At 53.6% G+C, this 20,377-nt stretch overlaps 1 protein-coding gene and 1 pseudogene across 1 annotated transcript in view; both read right to left on the bottom strand.

The window, feature by feature from the left end:
• Nucleotides 1-229: 229 nt before the first annotated feature.
• LOC132346584 (small ribosomal subunit protein eS19-like) lies at nucleotides 230-5,478 on the bottom strand (annotated as a pseudogene).
• Nucleotides 5,479-5,575: 97 nt separating this feature from the next.
• Nucleotides 5,576-20,377, bottom strand: part of POLR1A (RNA polymerase I subunit A) — an 84,228-nt gene continuing 69,426 nt past the window's right edge. Inside the window, exons 25-34 of the mRNA NM_001192876.2 lie at nucleotides 19,205-19,372; nucleotides 18,020-18,155; nucleotides 17,397-17,554; nucleotides 12,407-12,533; nucleotides 10,696-10,806; nucleotides 9,795-10,091; nucleotides 8,921-9,121; nucleotides 7,601-7,718; nucleotides 6,952-7,116; nucleotides 5,576-6,575 (exon numbers count right to left, since the gene is read on the bottom strand). Of these exons, the coding sequence (NP_001179805.1) occupies nucleotides 6,475-6,575; nucleotides 6,952-7,116; nucleotides 7,601-7,718; nucleotides 8,921-9,121; nucleotides 9,795-10,091; nucleotides 10,696-10,806; nucleotides 12,407-12,533; nucleotides 17,397-17,554; nucleotides 18,020-18,155; nucleotides 19,205-19,372 (1,582 nt within the window). The 3' untranslated portion in view covers nucleotides 5,576-6,474. The remainder of the gene's footprint in view (nucleotides 6,576-6,951; nucleotides 7,117-7,600; nucleotides 7,719-8,920; nucleotides 9,122-9,794; nucleotides 10,092-10,695; nucleotides 10,807-12,406; nucleotides 12,534-17,396; nucleotides 17,555-18,019; nucleotides 18,156-19,204; nucleotides 19,373-20,377) is intronic.

The following is a 20,377-nucleotide window of genomic DNA, read 5'->3' as shown; positions in this document are numbered from 1 at the left end:
GGTGGCTGCTGGCCATTTATTCATTCCAGTTTCATCTTGTGAGCTGCCAGTTCCCCAGCCAGGCAAAGCACAGGAGCCCCTCTCCAGACCTGGCTGTCCCTTCTACACGCCCAGGAGGCATACTCAGGAGGGGTGCTCCTTGGCCTGGGGAGGCATGTGGTATCCTCACATTTACCAGCTCCTCCGATGTGAGACCCTTTCCCCAGTGCCCCAGCGGAGGGGGCGGGCACAGTGTGGAGCCCGGGAGCCCGGACTCTCGAGCCGGCAGCCTGGCTCGCATCCTCGAGCTTCTGTGTGTTGACTGTGCAGCGCTGCCATGAAAGGAGCAGCATAGCCTCATTCCTCACCACCCTGGGTGAGATGCAGGGGAGAGTGGTGTCTGTACCTGGAACCCAGCTAAGAGCAGCCACTCAGGAGTGCAGGGCTCTCTACGCTCTGCTCCTGACCTCAGAAACTTTCTGCAGTTACCATGGTTTCTCCAGCATCATGGAAATGCTATCACATGTGGAGATTTCCTGTTAGTCCCTCACAAGGGAGAACTTGCTTTGTCAATCTCTGTACCTCAGAAGACGACCAGCTGTCCTAACTAGAGTCAAGAAGTGAGCACAGCTCTATGCAGCCAGCAGTGAATCTCCTTAACCACATGGTGGTGAGTTCTTGGTCTGTATAATTTCATTCGGGCTTCCCTGGTGGCTCAGATGGTAAACAATCTGTCTGCAGTATATGAGACCCAATTCTTGGGTTGGAAAGATATGCTGGAGAAGAGAATGGCTACCACTCCAGTATTCTTGCCTGGAAAATTCCATGGACAGAAGAGGAGCCTGGCGGGCTACAGTCCACTGGGTGGCAAAGAGTCTACCAACACTTTCACTTTTCTTTATCGCCTTCATTTAATTTGGGGTGTGGGGGAAGTAATGCAGCTGACAAAAGTTTATCTATTAATATAGCTGTAAGAAATCAGAGTCCTTTAAAATTGACAGTAAAGGTCAATGGAAACCAACCAATAGGAAATGGGCAAATGATACAAATAGACAGTCTCACAATGCAAATCAGACTAGCCAACACACCTGTGAAAAAATGCTCAGAATTATAACAAGGGAATTGCAAACTAAAGTAACAATGAGATGCTGTTGTTTGGCTCTCAGAGTGGCTAAAATTTAAATGATTCCATTTTGTAAAAGAAACAATGTTACCCCCTGACACCCCCACCCCCTTACATGTGTAGGAGGCAGGGTTTCTCAGCTCTTCAGTAGTTGCAGCACACGGGCTCTACTTCCGGCACAGGTTTAGTTGCCCGGCAGCATGTGGAATATTCCTGGACCAGAAACCGAACCCATGTCCCCTCCATTGGCAGGTGGGTTTTTAACCACTGGACCACCCCGGAAGTGCAGTTTTTCCTTTTATGAATCAAGCAGTTTATTAACCCAGTATCAATTGTTGCAATGTTTCTTTTTAAGCTTTTTTTTTTTTTTTTAATGTGGACTATTTTTATTTTCTTGAATTTGTTACAATATTGCTTTGGTTTTATGTTTTGGTTTTTTTTGGCCTGGAGGCTCCCTGACCAGGGATCCAACCCACACTGCCTGCATTGGAAAGCGAAGTCCTGGAGAAGGCAATGGCACCCCATTCCAGTACTCTTGCCTAGAAAATCCCATGGACGGAGGAGCCTGGTAGGCTGCAGTCCATGGGGTCGCTAAGAGTCAGACACGACCGTGCGACTTCACTTTCACTTTCATGCATTGGAGAAGGAAATGGCAACCCACTCCAGTGTTCTTGCCCAGAGAATCCCAGGGATGGGGGAGCCTGGTGGGCTGCTGTCTATGGGGTCGCACAGAGTCGGACACGACTGAAGCGGCCTAGCAGCAGCAGCAGCAGCAGCCACTGACAGCCAGGGAAGTCCCTATTGTAATGCTTCTTGTTTGCGGCTGCCACCTGGCTTCCCAGGTGGTGCTAGTGGTAAAGAACCCACCTGCCAAAGCAGGAGATGCAAGAGACCCTGGGTCAGGAAGATTCCCTGGAGGAGGGCACGGCAACCCACTCCAGTATTCTTCTCTGGCGAATTCCATGGACAGAGAGGAACCTGGTGGGCTACACAGTTCATAGGGTCACAGAGAGTCAGACACAACTGAAGCCACTCTGCACTCACGCAAGCCACCTGTCTGGCTATTCTGTTCAGATCTCTCTGTCCTAGACATGTCCATTTGCAGCTCCCATCTTGGTCCTTTCCCACCATCTTCAGGCCCTCCAGGGCTAGGACCTGGCGAGACCTGCTCTCGGGGTTGAAGTGGTCAGGCAGCATTTCTCTAACACTCTCTAGCAATGTTGGTCATGGAACCACCTCAGCACCACCTGGGAAGTACAGGTGCCGTGCTGTGGAAGCAGCTCGTGTGTAGAACCACGGTGAATGAGCTCCTTATGCTTGGCCAGCCTGACAGCATCCACCTTTCAGCTTCCTGGACTTTGTGAGGAAGGCTGCCAGGGCTCTGATGAACTCTGGCTGGTTCACATCTTTTACGGTAACTCCAGGCATGTCCGTGCCTCTGCATGGCCACCCAGGGGAATGTGCTCATGGGCTCAGTAGTGACCCCATGGACCTTTGCGACCTCATTGACTTTTGGGATCCCATGGCCTGTAGCCCGCCAGGCTCCTCTGTCCATGGGATTCTCCTGGCAAGAATACTGGAGTGAGTTGCCATTTCCTCCTCCAGAGGATCTTCCCCACTCAGGGATTGAACCTGAGTCTCCTGCATTGGCAGGGGGGCTTCTTTACTGAGTCACCAGGAAAGCCCGCCAGCAAGCAGAATGTGGAGGGGTAATTCTTTACTGTCCTTGGATTGTAGGCGATGTAGCAGCATCTCAGGCCCCAACCCACTAGGTAACAGTAGCACCCCCTGCTCTCCAGCTGTGATGACCACAGATGACATGGCCGAATGTCCAGGGGGCAAAACTGTCCCTCACTCCCACTTAGAAAACCACTTGCTATATAGGTAAACATTTATAGCCGCATGAGCTTTTATAAACAGATTTAATTTTAATCACTGTTTTACAGATAAGGAAACTAAAGCACAAAGAGGCCAGCTGAGGTCCCAAGATTCCAGGAGGAGTCCGATTTCATAGCTCAGTTTCTTGCCTGAAATGCAGCCATGCTGCTCAGCTCCATTCTTGAGGTTTGACTGGTTCAATATACCAGCACTTCAAGTTCATGTTTCCAGGCAAGAACCATGGATCAGAGAAGAAGACCCGAGGCCTGTGGTTTCTGGCTGGCTTGGCTCCCTGAGATAATAGTGCTGGGCAGCCAGTGTGGAAAGCAGTGGTCAGTGGATGCCTGACCTCTGAACAGGGTTGACTTACCACTTGCAAAGAAAGGCCTGGGGGGCTGCACCATCGAGGGAGAAAGTGGGGGAGCTGGGCTGGGAGTGGGTGCATGAGAAGGGTAGTGATGACTGGACTGCTGATTCTCATTCCCCTCCCTTCTGGCTTCTGGGCACCCGATTGCCTCCTCACTTCTCTTTCCCACTCTGGCTTCTCCCCAAAGCCAGCTGCGTGGGTGAGGGCCTCACCCCAAGTAGCAGGGGGGAGGCAGGGTGCATGTTCATGCAATGCCTCGTGACTTCCTCAGCCTCTGGCTGGGTCACACAGGCTGAATTTCACATGTGCTTGTCAGTTTGGGGCCCTAGACCCTGAGCTCAGTCAAAGCAGGGCCTGTGTACTTCCCGTATCTTTGGGAGCCTGGTGCAGTGAGCATCAAGATTGCATGTATGCAGAAATTCCCTGGCAGTCCAGTGGTTAGGACACTGAGCTTTCACTGCAAGGGGCATGGGTTTGATCCCTGAATAGGGAGCTAAGATCCTGCATGCCGGCATGCAGTCAGAAAAATAAACAACTTGTTGTGTTCAGCTGCTTTGGTTGTGTCCGACTCTTTGTAACCCTTTGGACTGTAGCTTGCCAGGCTCCTCTGTCCTTGGAATTCTCCAGGCAGGAATACTGGAGTGGGTTGCCATTTCTTCCTCCAGGGGATCTCCCTGACTCGGGGATTGAACCTAAGTCTCCTGCATCAGTAGGCAGATTCTTTACTGCTGAGTCACTGGGGAAGCTTGCCACCTCTTTCTTAAAAAAAAAAAAAAAGATACCCATGGAAAGATAGTACATCAAAAAAAAAAAAAAAGATTGGGTGAGTGCAGGATGAGGGGAGAGGGAAAGAGGGGCAACTGCTTAAGCGCTGAGCAGCTCCAGGGACAACCAAGCCCAGCCCAGGTGAGCTGAGGTGTTCAGCCCTGTTCCCGGGTACCAGGTTCTGGCCTCTCCCTGGGGCTGCGAGCAAACCAGAGCTGTATGAACTCAACAGAGCTCTTGACTACCTCTCCAGGGAGGAGCGAGGAGCTGCTTAAAGAACTCAAGGCACGATTCTTTCAGTAATTCAAGCTTAGCTTTTTAAATAGGAACTTCTCAGAGCTGCTTCTAGAAACATTTCCTGGTCATGTCCCCTCCTCTTGCCCCTGCAGGAGCCCTGCTGCTAGGAACTTGTAAGTTGAGCAAGCAGGTGACCTGATGTGCTGGGCTGGGAGGCAGCTACAAACCTCTTGCTTTCTGGCCAGAAGCGTCACCACCTCTTTGCTGAGGCTCCAGGTAGAGCCTATCAAGGTGTCCTTTGAACCACACTGTGTTCTTGGCACCATGAAAGCTTCATCTCATACACACACACACATACTCACCTGCTTCCTGAGGGCAAGTATGCAGACCTTAAGATCTTTGTGGGGAAATCAGTTGTCTGACTCACGTGGAAGAAGTCAACTCACCAATTAGAGGGGATGCTGTCTGTGACCTGGCACAACCCAGGGCTTATTCTAATAAGTTGGCGATTCTCAACCCTGCTCATATTAGACTAATGCTTGTTGCTCAGTAGTAAAGAATCTGCCTGCCAAAGCAAGAGACTCGGGTTCGATCCCTGAATTAGGAAGCTCCCCTGGAGAAGGAAATGGCAACCCACTCCAGTATTCTTGCCTGGGAAGTCCCATGGACAGAGGAACTTGGTGGGCTACAGTCCACAGGGTTGCAAAGAGTCAGACACGACTGAGCACACACACATGTGGGGTATGCAGGATCTTAGTTCCCCAACCAGAGAATGAACCCGTGGCCCCTGCAGTGGAAGCGTATCATCCTGACCACAGTATCGTCAGGGAAATCCCAGGTGTGTCCTGTTTCTGCCAGCTTTCCCCAGGTGCCAGTGCAGGACACACAGGCTGAGTCTGGTCATCATGTGTCTGGAGGGAGTAGTGTGGTCACTTTTCTCAGACAAGGCCTCCCCTCCCAGCCCAGCCATCGCTTCTTCCCACCGGCTTCTGCTCCCCTGGCCTCAGGGATAGAAGCTGGTTGTGGATGGGGGACACGGCAGGGACTGGCTGGGGTCAGACGGGGAGGCTGCCAAGGCTGAGCTCTCCTTCCACACCCTCTGCCAAAAAAACAGGAAGAGGAACCTGAGCTGTGACTGCGCTGAGTAGTTCCAGTTGTGGGCTCTCAAATCACAACACAGAAACCATAAACCAAAGAGCCAAGAACAAAACCAAAAGCCTGAAGTCTTTTCTATGTTTCTCCTCCCGATGGCTGGTTCCAGTGATGTTTATTACTCAGCCTGAGTTGGAATAACATTAGACAAAAATAGAAACAGCCTCTGGTTCTACAAAGCCTGGGTCCAAGTCCTCTGACTTTTCTGTCCATGCCAGGGCCCCATGCTGCTGGTACCAGAGGTCAAGGGAGGCCCGGATCGGGCAGAGCCTATAGAGAGACACAGGCCTCAGTGCTGGATTGAGAGCAGAGCTAGGGAAAGACAGCCAGGCAACTCACTCCAACAGTGCAGCCCGGCTGGGGATTCAGGGTTTCAGGTGGGGGTGAGCTGCTGGGGCCCCGGAGAGGCCTGCCCCAGGCGCAGGGCTGATCTGGAGTGCGAAGCCACATGCCCCAAGCATAGAAAGTGGGTAGGGAGAGGTCTCTACCATCCTGTGCTTGGTCCAGAGAGAGCACCTCAGGAATGACTCTTACGGAACTCTGTCCCCAGCGGCTGGTGCAGCCAGCAGAAGCAGGCCAAGGGGCAGCAGTGTTCTGCCCGTTTTGAGCCCCCAGGAAGCCTGCCTGCAGTCACTGGCTGCTCACAGCACTGAGACCTCACCTCCCTACCCTGGGGGTGTCTGGGGGTTCCACCTCCGAGGCATCCTGCAGCACAGGGGGAGGTCCGGCCACTTTGAGCCGGGGTTAGGAGGTCTGGGGGGTATCTGGTAAGGACTTCATTCACATCCTGAGATGGGAAGGGGTGAGGATGAGCAACTCATCCATTTCCCAGGTGATCTCAGTCCAGCTCAAAGGCCAGCTGCTCTTTGGACCCCCAAAGTCACTGCCAGGCCCTGCGCCATCACTGTGAACTGCCCAGGACTCTGGTCTCCCGGTTCTCTCCTGTGACGGGCGGGCTGGTGCGCGGGGGGCACTATCTTAGTGGCTGCTTGAGCTCGAAGAGGCCGGTCCCACCCTTGACGACCTTCCCGACCACGAGGCAGGCTGATGGGGACCTCAGTTCGTCATGGGATCCTGGGAGACACAAGAGTGCTTGTAAGGTATAGCTGGGGGTGATGGGAGGGGAAGAGACAGGTGTTGGGGGCACTCAGCAAGAGGCTTGGTGGTTAGGGCACCTCCAGAGCCACGAGGGTGGTCCTGAAGCTTGGGGCCTGGTGGGAACGAGGCCACATTGCTTCTGCATTTTGAAGAGAGGAAGACCCTCCCCTCTCCTCCAAAAGGCAGAGGTGGCCTTCCAGTCCGGTGCCCACCCACCAGCGCTTCCTGTACCGACAGCCCAAGCTCTCCCCAACGTGCGAGGCTGTGGAAGGGTGCCTGAGGGATGAGCCTTGTCTGCCCAGAACAGATTCAGGCAGGGGTGGGGAAGGCCAAGGACGTGCCCACGACTGACCCATGAGGGTGGCCTGCTTCAGAAACTGGAAGCTGGTCTCAAACGTCATCTGCTGCAGTGGCGAGGAGTTTGACCGGATCCCAAAGCGGTTCAGTGGCTTGTAAACACCCTCGAAGCACATGTAGTCAGCCACCAGCGAGAGGTGGCGGGGGTCAACGGCGATGCCTGTCACAGGGGTGGCAAGAGCAGGATGGGGGTTCAGTAGTGAAGAGGCGATGGGGAGAGGGGGGAGCAGCGTCACCTAACTCCAGGGCTCCCCCTGACCCGGCTCCATTACCTACTCACTCAGCTCTCTGACCCGACCTCAGTGGGCAGCCCTGTGTCCCCGGGCATCACAACTGCCTCTAGCAGCATGGGGAGCAGCCCTGCAGGACATGAGCCGCTACAGCACTGCGTGCCTTTGGGAACTGAAATCCTGAAGGCGAGGCGAGGAAGAGACTCTCCCTCTTCCCTCTGAGGCCAAGATCAGAAACACGTGGCGGGTGGGGAGGCCCTGGGGACGGGACTGACAGGACCGACACACAGGGACCCTTCTTCATGGGGCCTGAGGGTCCCGTGGGCTCCACCCTCGCTGCACCCATATTTCAGCTCCTTGACGGTCTAGACCGGCACCCGGGGCCTCCTGCCTGCCACCCGCATCCCCTCTCACCGTATACGGCAAACACGTCCTTGATCTCCTTTTCAATCACTCGCAGTGCGGCCTCGATGCCGTACGTGCTGGCCATGGCATGGATGTCATTGGAATAGAGACGGCGGAGATCTAGGACCTGGGGGAGGCGGGAGAGGATGTTGTGGAGGGCCTTGCCTTCTGCTCCCTCCTGCGGACATGTCCCACCCCAGGGCCTCGCTGCCGCCTTGGCTGCAGCTGATGACAAAGTGGGCGTGAGGTGGCCCAGGACTAGCCTAAGGAATGGTGTGGGTGGAGCGGCTGACAGCATGCTGGCTGGGCGCAGGGTCTCTCTCACCATCAGCCAGGGCCGGGAGATGATTCGCTATCCACTTTCAGAGTCAGGAACAAAGGTGTTTGTTTATGTAACAGAGAGACCTGGCTCTGCTGGTAGGTGAGGCAAGTTCCCTGGCAGAGATTCGATTTCCTTCGCTGGGCATGGGGTCTGCCAGGCCTCTCCAGGGACCTGAAGCTCCAATTCAGCCATCCCGGGGCGGGGCTCACAGTGGCTGTGTGCTAGGGCATGTCACCCCCACAGGAGACAGCAGAGACCCCGGCGGGTCACCTGGCCTTGTTAAGACAAATCCCACGGGCATGACTCGAGTGTGCCCTGTCAGTGGCTGACGCTGGGGAGGCCTGAGCCCTTCCAGCTCTGTCCTCTGGGGAAGCAGCTGGTGAAAGGCTCTGGGCAGAGGTGGGGCGTGTGCAGGGCAGTGCTGTGGGAGGATGTGTGTGAGGCTGGAGGACCCAGCCAGCTTAGTGCAGACGAGGGAAGAGCGGGCTGGTCCCAGCAACTCTGGAATGCAGTGGGGAAGACTTGTGCCTGGGGATTGAGAGCATCTCAGAAGGTTCTGGGAGATGAAGTGAACTGGGGAGCAGCAACAGAGAGCTCAGAGGAAAGGATGGGTGTGCTTGGGAAGCAGGGGGAACAGGATACATAGGACTTTGCTGGGTGGGGCCCAGGGCCCCCTTCACCAGATAAACCAAGCAGCTCCCCAGCCAGCACTCAGTATAACTATTTCTTACAAGTCTATGTTCGGAGGTTTCGATTTCCAAGAAAAGAAACTACATGCAAATTAATTTGGGAAACTCTGGGTTCAGTAAAGTTAAGCAAGTTTCGTTCTGCGAATCTTAACCAGGCTCATGTGCACTGGAGATCCCCAAGAGGTGGCCTAGGCTGCAGACTTGGTTTGGGAACAGTGGGTTAGAAGCGTGAATAGCCCAGGAAGGGCCAGGACAGAGCGGCTGGAGCCTGAGCTGGTGTGAGGACCCATCAGCATGCGACCTTGAGGAGACACGAACCTCGGCGTACTTGAACAGCTCCGGGAGGTTGATGCCTTCTGTGTTTAAGACAAGCTCCTTCTCATTCTTACTGTTGATGGTCTCATTCAGGAGGCACCTTGTGATACCCTTGGTTGCATAGATGATGGCTCCTTGGGCCAAGGACGCTACCAGGGAGCTCATGTCAAAGTTGACTTTCATGAGAGGGAGCTTCAGCGTCACCTGCAAGAGGAAGGGGAGCTGAGCCAGGAGACAGGGCTGCCCCAGCCCCACACCACTCAGGGTCCCTGAGAGACCCCTCCAAGCCCCACTGGGGCAAGCCAGGCAGTGGACTTGGCACGGAACGTGGGCTGACTTAATGACCACACGGCAGCCATGTCCGGTCCCACAGACTGAGGTGAAAACAGCAGAGCGCCATCCATTTTCACAGATGTCATTGGTGAAACTCACCTCCACTCAACATGAGCTCCACTCAACAGCACCCTTGATATCCTTTCAATGACCACAAAGTGTAACACACATCCCTCTGTACGTGTACTTCTGGTCAATGACTCATATCTGTGCTACCATTTACGAATCACTGAACTGGATCAAAGGAAAGGACTAAAGCCAGTGTATGTGTAGACGTCTAGGCATCCAGACCAGTGAGCCTTCCAGGGACACTGCAATCCTGGAAGTGGTACCAGGCAGAAAGGTGGTGTGAGGAACACAGTGTCTGCCGGCCTCTGTGATGTGCATCAACACACGGGTTGTACTGAGGCCTGAAGTTCCCACATGAAAGTACCTTCAGGGCCTAATGCCTCAAACCCCTACAGGCTGTTATTGGAAAGTCAGAGTGAGCGGGCCCAAGAGGGGGCTGTGATCTGGGGTTGGTGACCCCCTCACAGGTACTGACCTGGCACCACAGGCTGCCCTGTGTGTCATACTGGTAGTCCTCTATGAACGGATGGCACTCGCGCACCGCCTGTGCCCGGCGCTCCACCGCCTCGGCCCCCTGGGGCTCCCGGCTTCGGGCGCGCTTCTGTGGCTGCGTCAGGGGGGCACCGGGGAGCGAGCTCTCTTCGGGGGCCCAGCCGCCTTCCTCCTGCTCCTGCTGAACGCCTTCTTTGAGGCCGGTCCCTTCCTCCTGAATGTCCTCTTCCTCCTTCTCCTCTTCCTCCTTCTCCTCCTCCTCCTCGCTGTCATAGTCGACCTGGCAGGGTTGGAATGCAGGCTACGTCACTTGGGCCCGACCAGCAACCTGAACTTGACCTTGTAGAACAAGTGCCACCCCCCACCCCCAGAAGAGCTCTCATCTGCTGGCTGACCCCAGCCCCACCGGCTCTATCGGCCTGGCCTCTGCCCTCTGTTTGCCCCCTGGGGACACCAGCCCCTCAGTCCCAGGGCCCCCTCCTCGGAGCTGTGTGCCCCACCTCTAGCTCTCTCACCTGGGAGCCCTACTGGCCCCTCCATACCAGCAGCAATCGTGGTGGTAAAGGACTGAAAGAGGGAAGGGGAAGGACTCATTTTCTGTAAAGACAGAAGGTGGCCTGACTTTCCCTCCCGAAGGCCTTGGGGTCCCCCAATTTGATTCAGGTACAGGGACAGCCAGTCCTTAAGGGCAGCCCTGGGCCGGCTCCTGTCTATTCATCACCCCACGAACACCACCTTCTCCATCGAATGGTTGTGTTTGGCAGACTGGTTTTGCTTCAAGGTTCCCCATGGTTCCAGCATGATGCAGAGGCATGTCCTTACACACCCAGGGAGGGCAGCCCTCAGGTGTGACAGAGGTGTCACCTCAGCCAAAGGCCCCTCACCTCCTCCTCTTGTTTTTCCTTGCGTTTGGCATCTGAGGCATCAGCATCTCCCTCCTCAGCTTCAGCGTCCACAATGTGCCCCTCCTCTTCCTCGTCGCCCTCCTGCTCTCCCTGGGGTTCCAGGAAAAGGAAGAGAAAGATGAGCTCCAATACCACGTGCCTGGTGAAGCCATCTATCCATGCACCATACTGGTCACCCATCCACCCGCCTGTCTCCTTACTTAGCCACCCAGCCACTCACCTGCCTCTCACCCACCTATTCATCACACAGTACCTACCACCTTCCCAATTCCATCTACATCCCTTCCACCCACCTACCCACCCCTGGATTCCATACTTCCTTCTCTTCAGCCTAAATCTTTACACATACCACTCATAAAACCTTGCATTAAGAAGAAGAAAAAAAAAAAGTACCAAGGCTTTCCAAGTCATTAAAAGAAGATGGTGCTAATATTGTTCCAAGTATTTATGCTTTGGGTGGAGATGAAAAGAATTACCTTGGCATTTTAGAAACTAAATATTTATTCATTTTTCCTGACCCTGGCACCTAGTTCTTTATGATCTCCTCCTGGGTGAATTAAGACTGGGCAGCCTTTCAAAGACATTCCAATTGGTAGACTCCAGGGCAGGAGACCTGGAATTCTGTCTAGGCCAGATCCTCATTTTAGGGATGAGGAGACAAACCCAGAGAGAGGAGGTGTCATAGCTGAAATCACGGAGCTGGAAAAGGATGGGACCAGTCTTCATTGCACCCCCGTCCAAGCAGAGAACAGCCAACTGTTGGCCCAGACAAGACCCAGGGAGTTGGCTCCACACTGCCTCTGCATCTCTGGGCAGATGTATATATGTATGTCTTAGTCGTTCAGTTGTGTCCGACTCTTTGCAACCCCATGGACTGTAGCCTGCCAGACTCTTCTGTCCATGGAATTTTACAGGCAAGAATACTGGAGTGGGTTGCCATTCCCTTCTCCAAGGGATCTTCCTGACCCAGATAAGGTATCATCATTTCTGGATTATTTTGCCTCCAATGGCTTCCTCTGGCTCCTTCCTTTTCCATCACTGAAGCCCAACTTCCCTGCTTCAGAATGCCTCTCTGGTCCCTGCCCAGTACTCTGTGAGTCTCAGTTTATCTGGCCTAGGTAAGCCAAAGCCAGAGCCAGTGAAAACAGATAAAAAAACTTCCAAAAGTCTAGTAGGTATCATTACTTTGAGTCTATCCTCAGGATAAAAAAAAATTACCTACAGAGGAGAGGGGGCCCTGAGAGCAGACAGACGGATGAGCTGGGGCCCGCACCCAGGGCGAGGCAGGCCGCCCTGGGTGGCTGCCAGTGGCAGGTCCCTGTCGTGGCCCTCCACACCCAAGAAGGAAACACTGCTTCTCGGCTCTCAGAGCAGCAGATAAATCCTCAGGTAAGGGACTGCCCTGGTGGTCCAGTGGTTAAGACTGACTCCATGCTCCCAACGCAGGGTGCACAGGTTCAATCCCTGGTCAGGGAACTAAGACCCCACATGCTATGTGGCCACACACACACACACACAAGCCAAGGTAAGCAGAGAGAGGGGCCAACCCTAGGAAGGAGTGCAAGGAGCACTGAAAACAGTCACAGAGCCATCCCAGGAGAGCAGACTCAGTGAGTCACCACCCTAAGGGGGCCCCAGCCTTGGACCTCCCTGTCATGGTCCCCAAGGGGCCCCCAGGGGACTTGCTCACCCGATTCCTCTCGGACTCGCCAGCATTGTCTAGATCCCGCTGGGTGGCTTTCCGCGTGTTCACATTTCTGAAAGCTGATGCTTTGCTGTTCTTCTTCCTGATGGCTTCCATCAGAATTTTAAAGAATCTAAAATTAGAAGAAAGCCCCGCAGCCCCGTTCAGTACCAGCATCTCCACTCTTCCTTCACTGCGGGGATAAGGTGCTCTAAGGACTTCGCCCACTTGAGGTGATGCTGGGGACTGATTCAGGAGACAGAGACCTTGCCTCTCCAGTCGGCTCACTTTTTTCCCCTCTTGCTACTTTTGGGCTGAGGGGGCACATACGGTGCATCAGAAAGGCAGGGCTGAAAGTGTGCTCCACCATTCGCAGGGGGCACAGCCTGGATCACCACCAATGGTCTCCTGGGCCATTCCCAGGGGGCATGGCCTCAATCACCACCGATGATCTCCTGAACTTTACTTCTCTTGTCTGGAAAGTGTGGGTGTCATGCAATCTTGCTTTAGGGATCAGAAACACCCCCACGTCCACCAAAACCTGTCATGGGGCCTGGCAGGCTGGCTGCTCAATAAGTGACAGTTGTTGGTGCCGTGTGGGGCCAGCTAACCAGTACAGCAGGGCCTTCAGTAGGAGGGGCACCCAGGCTGGGGCCAGGGCTGCCCCCAGCCCACCTACCGCATCTCCAGGAAGTGCTTGGGGCTGACAACTTCTGTCTCCTTGGTGTGGGAGCCCTGACAATTTGATGAGAGAGCTAAGATGTGGAAGAGCTTATCAGAGTCTCCAAGGCAGTGATAACGTACTTTGTGGTAGTAAAGCACGTCGACAGACTGTGGTGGTGGTTGTTTAGTTGCTCAGTCCTGCCCAACTCGTTTGAGACCCCATGGACTGTAGCGCACCAGGCTCCTCTGTCCATAGCCAGGCAAGAATACTGGAGTGGGTTGCCATTTCCTTCACCAGAGGATCTTCCCGACCCATGGGTTCGATTGGCAGCTAAAGTCTTTACCACTGAGCCAGCAGGGAAGCCCATCGACAGGTTAGAACCAAAGGAAGTTAAAAGGACTAACACGAGGCAGAAAGAGCCCAGCAGGCCTTCCCCGGCCCCTCCTCCTGGGTTATCTATTCGTCGCCCACCTTGTCTCCTGTCCCCTGCTCCTGTCTTCATATATCCTCTTGCTGGTCTTCTGAGTCAGGCTATAACAGCACACCAAATGGACTGCTTTTAATTATACAAACTATCAGTTCCTCATCTGCCCAGCCAGCCAGCCTGTGTTCTCTGAGCATCTGTGATGTGCCTGCCACGTGCCAGCCCAGGGGGCAAAGCCAGGATGAAACGACAGGCACTCAGCACCTTAACTGGCGGAGTGAGACGGTCACGTGTTTACTATTTTGTTCAGTAAAAGCAACAGACTGCTACTCTCCCTCCCAATTTCCAACCCCCCCCCCACCGCCTCAAGTTTTTAAAGCTGTACATGGTTTTGGCTGAGGTTTCTGCCTTTGGAAGGCTCCTTACCCACTGATCCAGGAAAAAGCCTGGTCAACAGGCAGGAGGAACAGGAACAAGAGGGCCAGATAGGGAGATGCCCAGCTTGACTTTAGAAAGATATAAAATCAACTGGGAAGAGAGGGAGGAAGAGATGCTTCTGAAAGGACAGGTTCAGGTCTCTGCTCTGCCAGAGTCTAGACAGAGACAGACGAGGGCCTTGACCTCATCTGCAACTGTGGGGACCACTCCCGCCACATACCCAGAGTCAGGGCGCAGTCAGTCACCACAGGCCCACAGTGATCACTCTGTGAAGGTCGTGCCATCTGTCAGAATGTGACAACTGAGGTGGAGCCGGACGGGGGCAGCAGCGGAGAAACCTCCCTCCCACATGAATTAATTACCAAAGGGAACATGACTCTCGGCTGTTTCCGAAGGTGCCTGCCAACAGCTCCACCACCTGCCATGTGCAGGGTCAGTCTCACAGAAGCCAACCTGGTGTGACACAGCTGGGGACCGGAGGTCGGAACGCACCTCCTGCCTCTGAGCTCAGTATTCTTCCCACCTCACAGCCCCAGCCTGCCTTCTGAATCATTTACACACACACCCAAAGGAATGGGTGCCAGGAGGAATATTTAGGAGAGCTTCATGGCTTATTTGTCTCCATTAGGGAAGCACCTCATGTGTTTCTATCTTTTTTCTCTCCCATTTATGGAAAAAGAGTCTCATGAGGGACTTCCCCGGCAGTCCAGTAGTTGAGACTCCATGCTTCCACTGCAGGGGCTGCGGGTTCGATCCCCGCAGTTGGGGAACTAAGATCCTATAAGCCACGCAGTGCAGTCAAGAAAGTAAAGTTTCATGATTCAAAAGAAGGGAAGAAAGGGAGGGGAAAAGGGAAGAGAGACAGAAAAGAGGTGGAGAGAGATGAGAAAGGGGAGAAGGAGAAAGAAAAAAGAAAAAGCTTCTGGGGGTGTGTGTTGGGGAGTGGTCACCCTTCTGAAGGCACATTCCCATCCCCACGTGGTCTGCATGGGGCCTGCACAGCGCAGGCCTGGCAAAGGCAGCCCAACCACTCACCCCCCGATGCTGCTCTCTCGCTTGAACCCTGCCTGCCCAAGCCACAGAGTAGCTTCACCAAGGGCGAGGGCCCATAGCTTTATCACAGCTCTTTAAGTACTCTAGCCAAATGCCAAGTAGGAGCTGACTAAGGAGCCGACTAATTTCACCACTAAGAAGAGAAGTCAGGGTTCTCCCTAACAAGAAGAAATTTTTAAACAGTGATGGATTTTCAATCCCCCAAGTGAATATAAAGAGAAAGAACTCTGGGCACAGCATGGTGCACACCTCATGCGACTTTCCTGCCTACACCTGAGATGCATGGACATAGGGCCGATCGGCCCGCTCTCGGTAATTCTCAAGAGGCCACATGATCCTAATTCCCGTTTCTCAGACAAGGGCTGCCTGGCCAGCACAAACACGTGGCACGCTGGGAGAGGTGTTCCTCCCAGTTAATTATTGAGCTGGCGTCCGGTCTCCTGCGACATGACCCAGCACCCCGAGAGCACTCCTGACAGAATGAGCCTCCTCCACCCTGGTGAGGGGTGACACACATGCTCCCCAGAGCCCGGCCGGCTCCCCCATCCAAAGGGCTGAGCTCACATCCAAGGTCATTTAAACAACCCTGGCCATCCTATACGCCACCTGCTTAGTGGGGCCAGGCTGCAGCCAGCCCAGGTCTTCAGGTGAGAGGGAAGAAGAGGGCCTGGGCAAGACAGTCGCTCCCTCCTGGCCACACTACCCCAGGACTGCCCTGCGAGTGGGCGGCACTCAGCAAATATTTGTGGAATCACTGTGTGGATGGACATCCTGCCTCCACCCTGCCCTTGGTTCTTTGATTCAGAGTAGCATTGGAAGACCTGAGGGCTGTTCCAGACTGAAGACAAGGGCCAGGGGTCCGTGGCCAAATCCTGTTAACATGTCTAGTTGAGCCTCAATGGGCTTTTACAAAGATATGAATTAGCTGTAAATGCTTACAAATTAGAGACTAATTTATAAAAGTAAAAGCAAACAAGGGCTTCCCAGGTGGCACTAGTGGTAAAGAATCCACCTGCAATGCAGGAGACATAATGAGTCGTGAGTTCGATCCCTGGGTTGGGAAGATCCCCTGGAGGAGGGCATGGCAACCCACTCCAGTATTCTTGCCTGGAGAATCCCCATGGACAGAGGATCCTGGTGGGCTACAGTCCATAGCGTCGCCAAGAGTCAGACATGACTGAAACGACTGAGCAAGCACACACACACACACACACAAAAAAAACAACCAAAGACAGGAAAAAAAAGAGAGGTAGTTTTGTTATTACTTTTTTTGAATCAGAAGGTCTGGCCACCCTGGCCCACATTCCTGCCCTCTCGAGGCAGATGACATGCTCTCCAGCTGGCCAGGGGCTCCCAAATGCCTCACCAGCCTTCTTACCTGCCGACCCCGCAGCCATTTGAGTCTGTGCTCCACCATCCAGGGTCGGATGGCAAGTCAGCAGTGCTTTATTGGCTCTTGTTGGCTTGCACCAGCGCTGATATGAAACCCCTTCCAAATCCTGGGCACTCAGCACTGTGGCCCATGCTATCCAGTGTCTAACAGTGACTTGAACTTGAGAGAAAAATGGATGCTCAATCTCCCTACCAGAAAGGAACCAGATCTTTTCCATAAAAAGGTAGAGGTAGAACCTCCCTGGTGGGTCAGTGGTAAAGAATCTGCCTGCCAAGACAGGAGACGTGGTTTGATCCCTGATCCAGGAAGATACCATATGTCTCGGAGCAACTAAGCCCATGTGCCACAACTACTGAGAGCCTGTGCTCTAGAGTCCAGGAGCCACAACAACTGAGCCCACGCACTGCAGCTACTGAAGCCCGAGTGCCCTGGAGCCCATGCTCCAAAACAAGAGAAGCCACCGCAGTAAGAAGCCTCTGCACTACATCTAGAGAGTAACCCCCATTTGGGGCAACTAGACAAAAGGCCGCGCCATGACAAGACCCAGCACAGCCAAAATAAATACATAAAATTATTTTAAAAAGCTGGAGGTTAATCCCAATTATAGAACTATGTTTAAGAGCAGCATGTTGTTAGCACAGGGCTCCTTCCTGACAGAATATAAATGTATTAAGAACCACGTCATGTCAGAAATGAACACCACATGCTGGTCTGACATCACAGCACCATCCCTCTGATAAAGTTCTGTTCTCTTCATGGTCCATGTACTCCTACACCTTAAATCCTCCAAATATGAGTAGATGAAACTCATGGGCCAGAGAGTAGGAGGCAGGCAGGGCAATGGAGTCACACCCACAAGCCAGATGAGGCCGCAGGACCTCCTGTTTTCCTAAACACTTCCCTTGAGCGAATCATCTGGGAAAGAGCCCTCAGGCCCTGGGAGTTCTCTGGCCAGGAGCCCTCGAGGTTGATGACAAAGTCGTACAATAAGAATGTGCCAAAGTCAAATGGCCTGAGTCCTGACCTGGTTTCCATGAAGTGTAAGATGTCCTCGGGCCTCGTGCACTTCTCCTGCTGGTAGTACGCATGCGGCAGGAACTGAAACCGCAGCTGGTATACCCGGAACTTGTTCTGTTTCTCCCCTATACGGAAGGACTCCTGGACATCAATTTTCTCCAACACCTAGAAGCAGACAGACAGGACCCGGTGTGCCCCATGCCTGGGACTGAGCATTATAAGTGGGAACACTGAGTTTGCAGGCACAGGGGCTGGGACCATGAGCCAAAGTTTAAAATGAGCGCTACTAATGTAGATCCCTCTCAGGGTAGGGAGAGGGACCCCCGCCCTGTAGGTCACACCTCCTGAGAAGGGCCTGAGGCTGCAGGGGGAGGGCTCCAGTAGGGCTGGTAAGTTAATCAAGAAAGTATCTTTATTTGTAAGGCACATAAGAGTGCTGCAGAACCAGTGGTTACTTTTAAAGCTTCCTGACCCACCCCTGCTCAGCACCTGGCAGAGGAAGCCTGCCTCTCTCACTGGTGAAGTCTGAGCCCAGAGTCAGAAGAGCTGACAAAGGCCCTTCTTCCTGGATGGGAGGATGGATGGAGACACAGGAAAACGCCTGCAGCCGGGTCTGAGGGAGATCATTACCTCCCCGAGACACACTCTGGTGAGTTGCTTCTTCAGGCTTTTCACTTTCTTCAGTGCTTTCTTGGTATTGAACACAGGTACACTCATCATCGGCGTCTTGATGTTGGAACTGGCCACCATGAGGATCTCCCGCAACCTGTCATGGAACAAGGGCACATCTGAGCCAAAGCAGCACCTGGAGTCTCTATTTTGCAAAGTCTTTCTCATTAACATGCTGGAGTTCTTTCAGGATCTGCAAGGGACCTTAGGATCTTGAGGAGGAAATAAGCTGATCAGGGTGTCCCTGCTCTGGCCCTGTATGTGACAGCAAGGGACTCTGCAGTCAGCTTCCTCCACTGAAGCATGGGCTCCTCAAGGACAGGGCTGTGTCTTCTTGCTCCCTGTCACCTATGCCTCACTTACAGTGCTTACTAAGGGCTTACCGAACAAACGAGAGATGCAAGGAAGGGAACCAGTGTCTGCAGCGCTCCTACTAGGCACAAGGACCACAGCCAGGCCTCAGCCACGGCTCAGTGAGCCAGCCTGGCCAGACTGCCCTGCGGCCCCTGCCCTCCTCCTCCCCACAAACCCCAAGGCTGAGAAAGCTGAGGAGCCTGAGTCACTCAGCTAGAAAGCGGCCAGGCCAGGCAGGTGAGCGTGATCTCCGTTCTCTCCTCTCACCCAGCAGCCATCATCCTGCAGGGTGCACACTTTGACCTGAAGAGCCAGGGTCCCTCTGGATTCTGTTCTAGGTGAGTGGTACCCCCAGAGCCAGGCAACCAGATGGCCTGACCCTGGGAGCCTGCAGTTTCACAAGCATTCCAGGAAACTGGGATCCAGGAGTTGGTGGAGAGCTAAATGGAGATGCTGAGAAGCCTGGGCATGGATCCAAGTGCAGAAACCAGTTGGGCTCCGGAAATTCCAACCCTGACCCCCGCTTTGATGACCCTGTCTCTTTCACAAACACATACTCTCAAAACTTCATATACACACACACCCACACTCTCATATTCATACTCACACACACCCTCACCCACACACTCATACATTCATACATACATTCACATTCATACACACTCACACACACATTCATACACACACACTCTCACTCATACACACACACACACACTTTCACACTCTAATGAAATCCCCTCCTTCCCAGGAGCAGGCTTGGACAGACCCTGCCTGTGTACCCTTGAAGCCCACCTCGGAATGCCCAGGGTGACATTCATCTCGCCTCTGCCGGCAAAGTGGAAGGTGTTGAGCGTCATCTGTGTGGAGGGCTCCCCGATGCTCTGGGCGGCCAGCAGGCCCACGGCCTCACCCGGGTCGCATAGAGAGCGCTGCCACTTGAGCTGCAGCAGAGTCCTCAAACTGGAAACAGGGTGGGGGGACATCAGGGGTCAGAGATACAGACACCACCTGCCTGTCACGAGCTGACGACAGACCCTGTGAGCAGGGTGCATGCACCTGATGCCTCGTCCTCCTTCTGGGCTTGTTTTACCAGGCAAATGGTCCTTCTAAGCCTTCAGTTCCTGCCAATGACCCTGAAATGTCCTAAATGACGCAGCACAAAGCCCAGCTGGGTGGCTGAAGCGCTGGGTGTCCACGTTCAGACTGCTCACGTCTACCCAGAGAATGCCATGGAACCTGTGAACTCACTGTTCACATTTCCCTTGGCTAATTCTTTATTCCCCACTGGCTATGACAGCTTGGAGAGGGCTGAAACCTCCCTCTGTAGAAACTAGGGAGAGGTTCACGGAACAAGCAAGGGGATCTGGTCGGGGAGGCGGGAATAGGGCACTTATCTTCTTAATTAGTGCGAGTGGCTATGGGCCACTTTGGAACTATGCGTGCTATATGATTTTGTAACCTTTGTAACTTACTAATAACCCTTTTTCCTATTTTTAGAACAGCTACAGAAACACTGTGTGACCCCAGCACACAGGACAAGGAATTGACTCAGTAAATCAAGACTAAATGGACCTTATGTGTGAGTACAGAGGAAAGTAATAAAACTACATTTCTACGCAAGTTCTTTTTATTAATAAAAATCAGACTTTTCGCTAACCTGATGTGTATTCTCTCCCAACTACTTCAAACCAGTGAGGTTTGAGTGCATATCAGTATTCCTGACAGAAAAAACCTTCGAATACGTTGGGGTTGCCCCCAGAGCTTGGGGCTTGCTAACAGAGCCTCTGTGAGAGTCACGGAAGCACACTTGCCTCCCCATCTCGGCCCACCGAACCCAAGTGATGCTCCCGGGGGCTAAGCCTGCACCACTCCTGATGCAGCACAGTTGGAGGGAGGACCCACGTGGTCCTTCTGAAAGTAAATGGCAGCATCCTGAGCGGCAGGGAGGAAGGTGAAAGGGAATCA

Source organism: Bos taurus, chromosome 11 (assembly GCF_002263795.3).
Source record: "Bos taurus isolate L1 Dominette 01449 registration number 42190680 breed Hereford chromosome 11, ARS-UCD2.0, whole genome shotgun sequence".
Lineage (NCBI taxonomy): Eukaryota > Metazoa > Chordata > Mammalia > Artiodactyla > Bovidae > Bos > Bos taurus.
The sequence above is the reverse complement of the archived record's forward strand: the minus strand, read 5'-3'. Positions and strand labels throughout refer to the sequence as shown.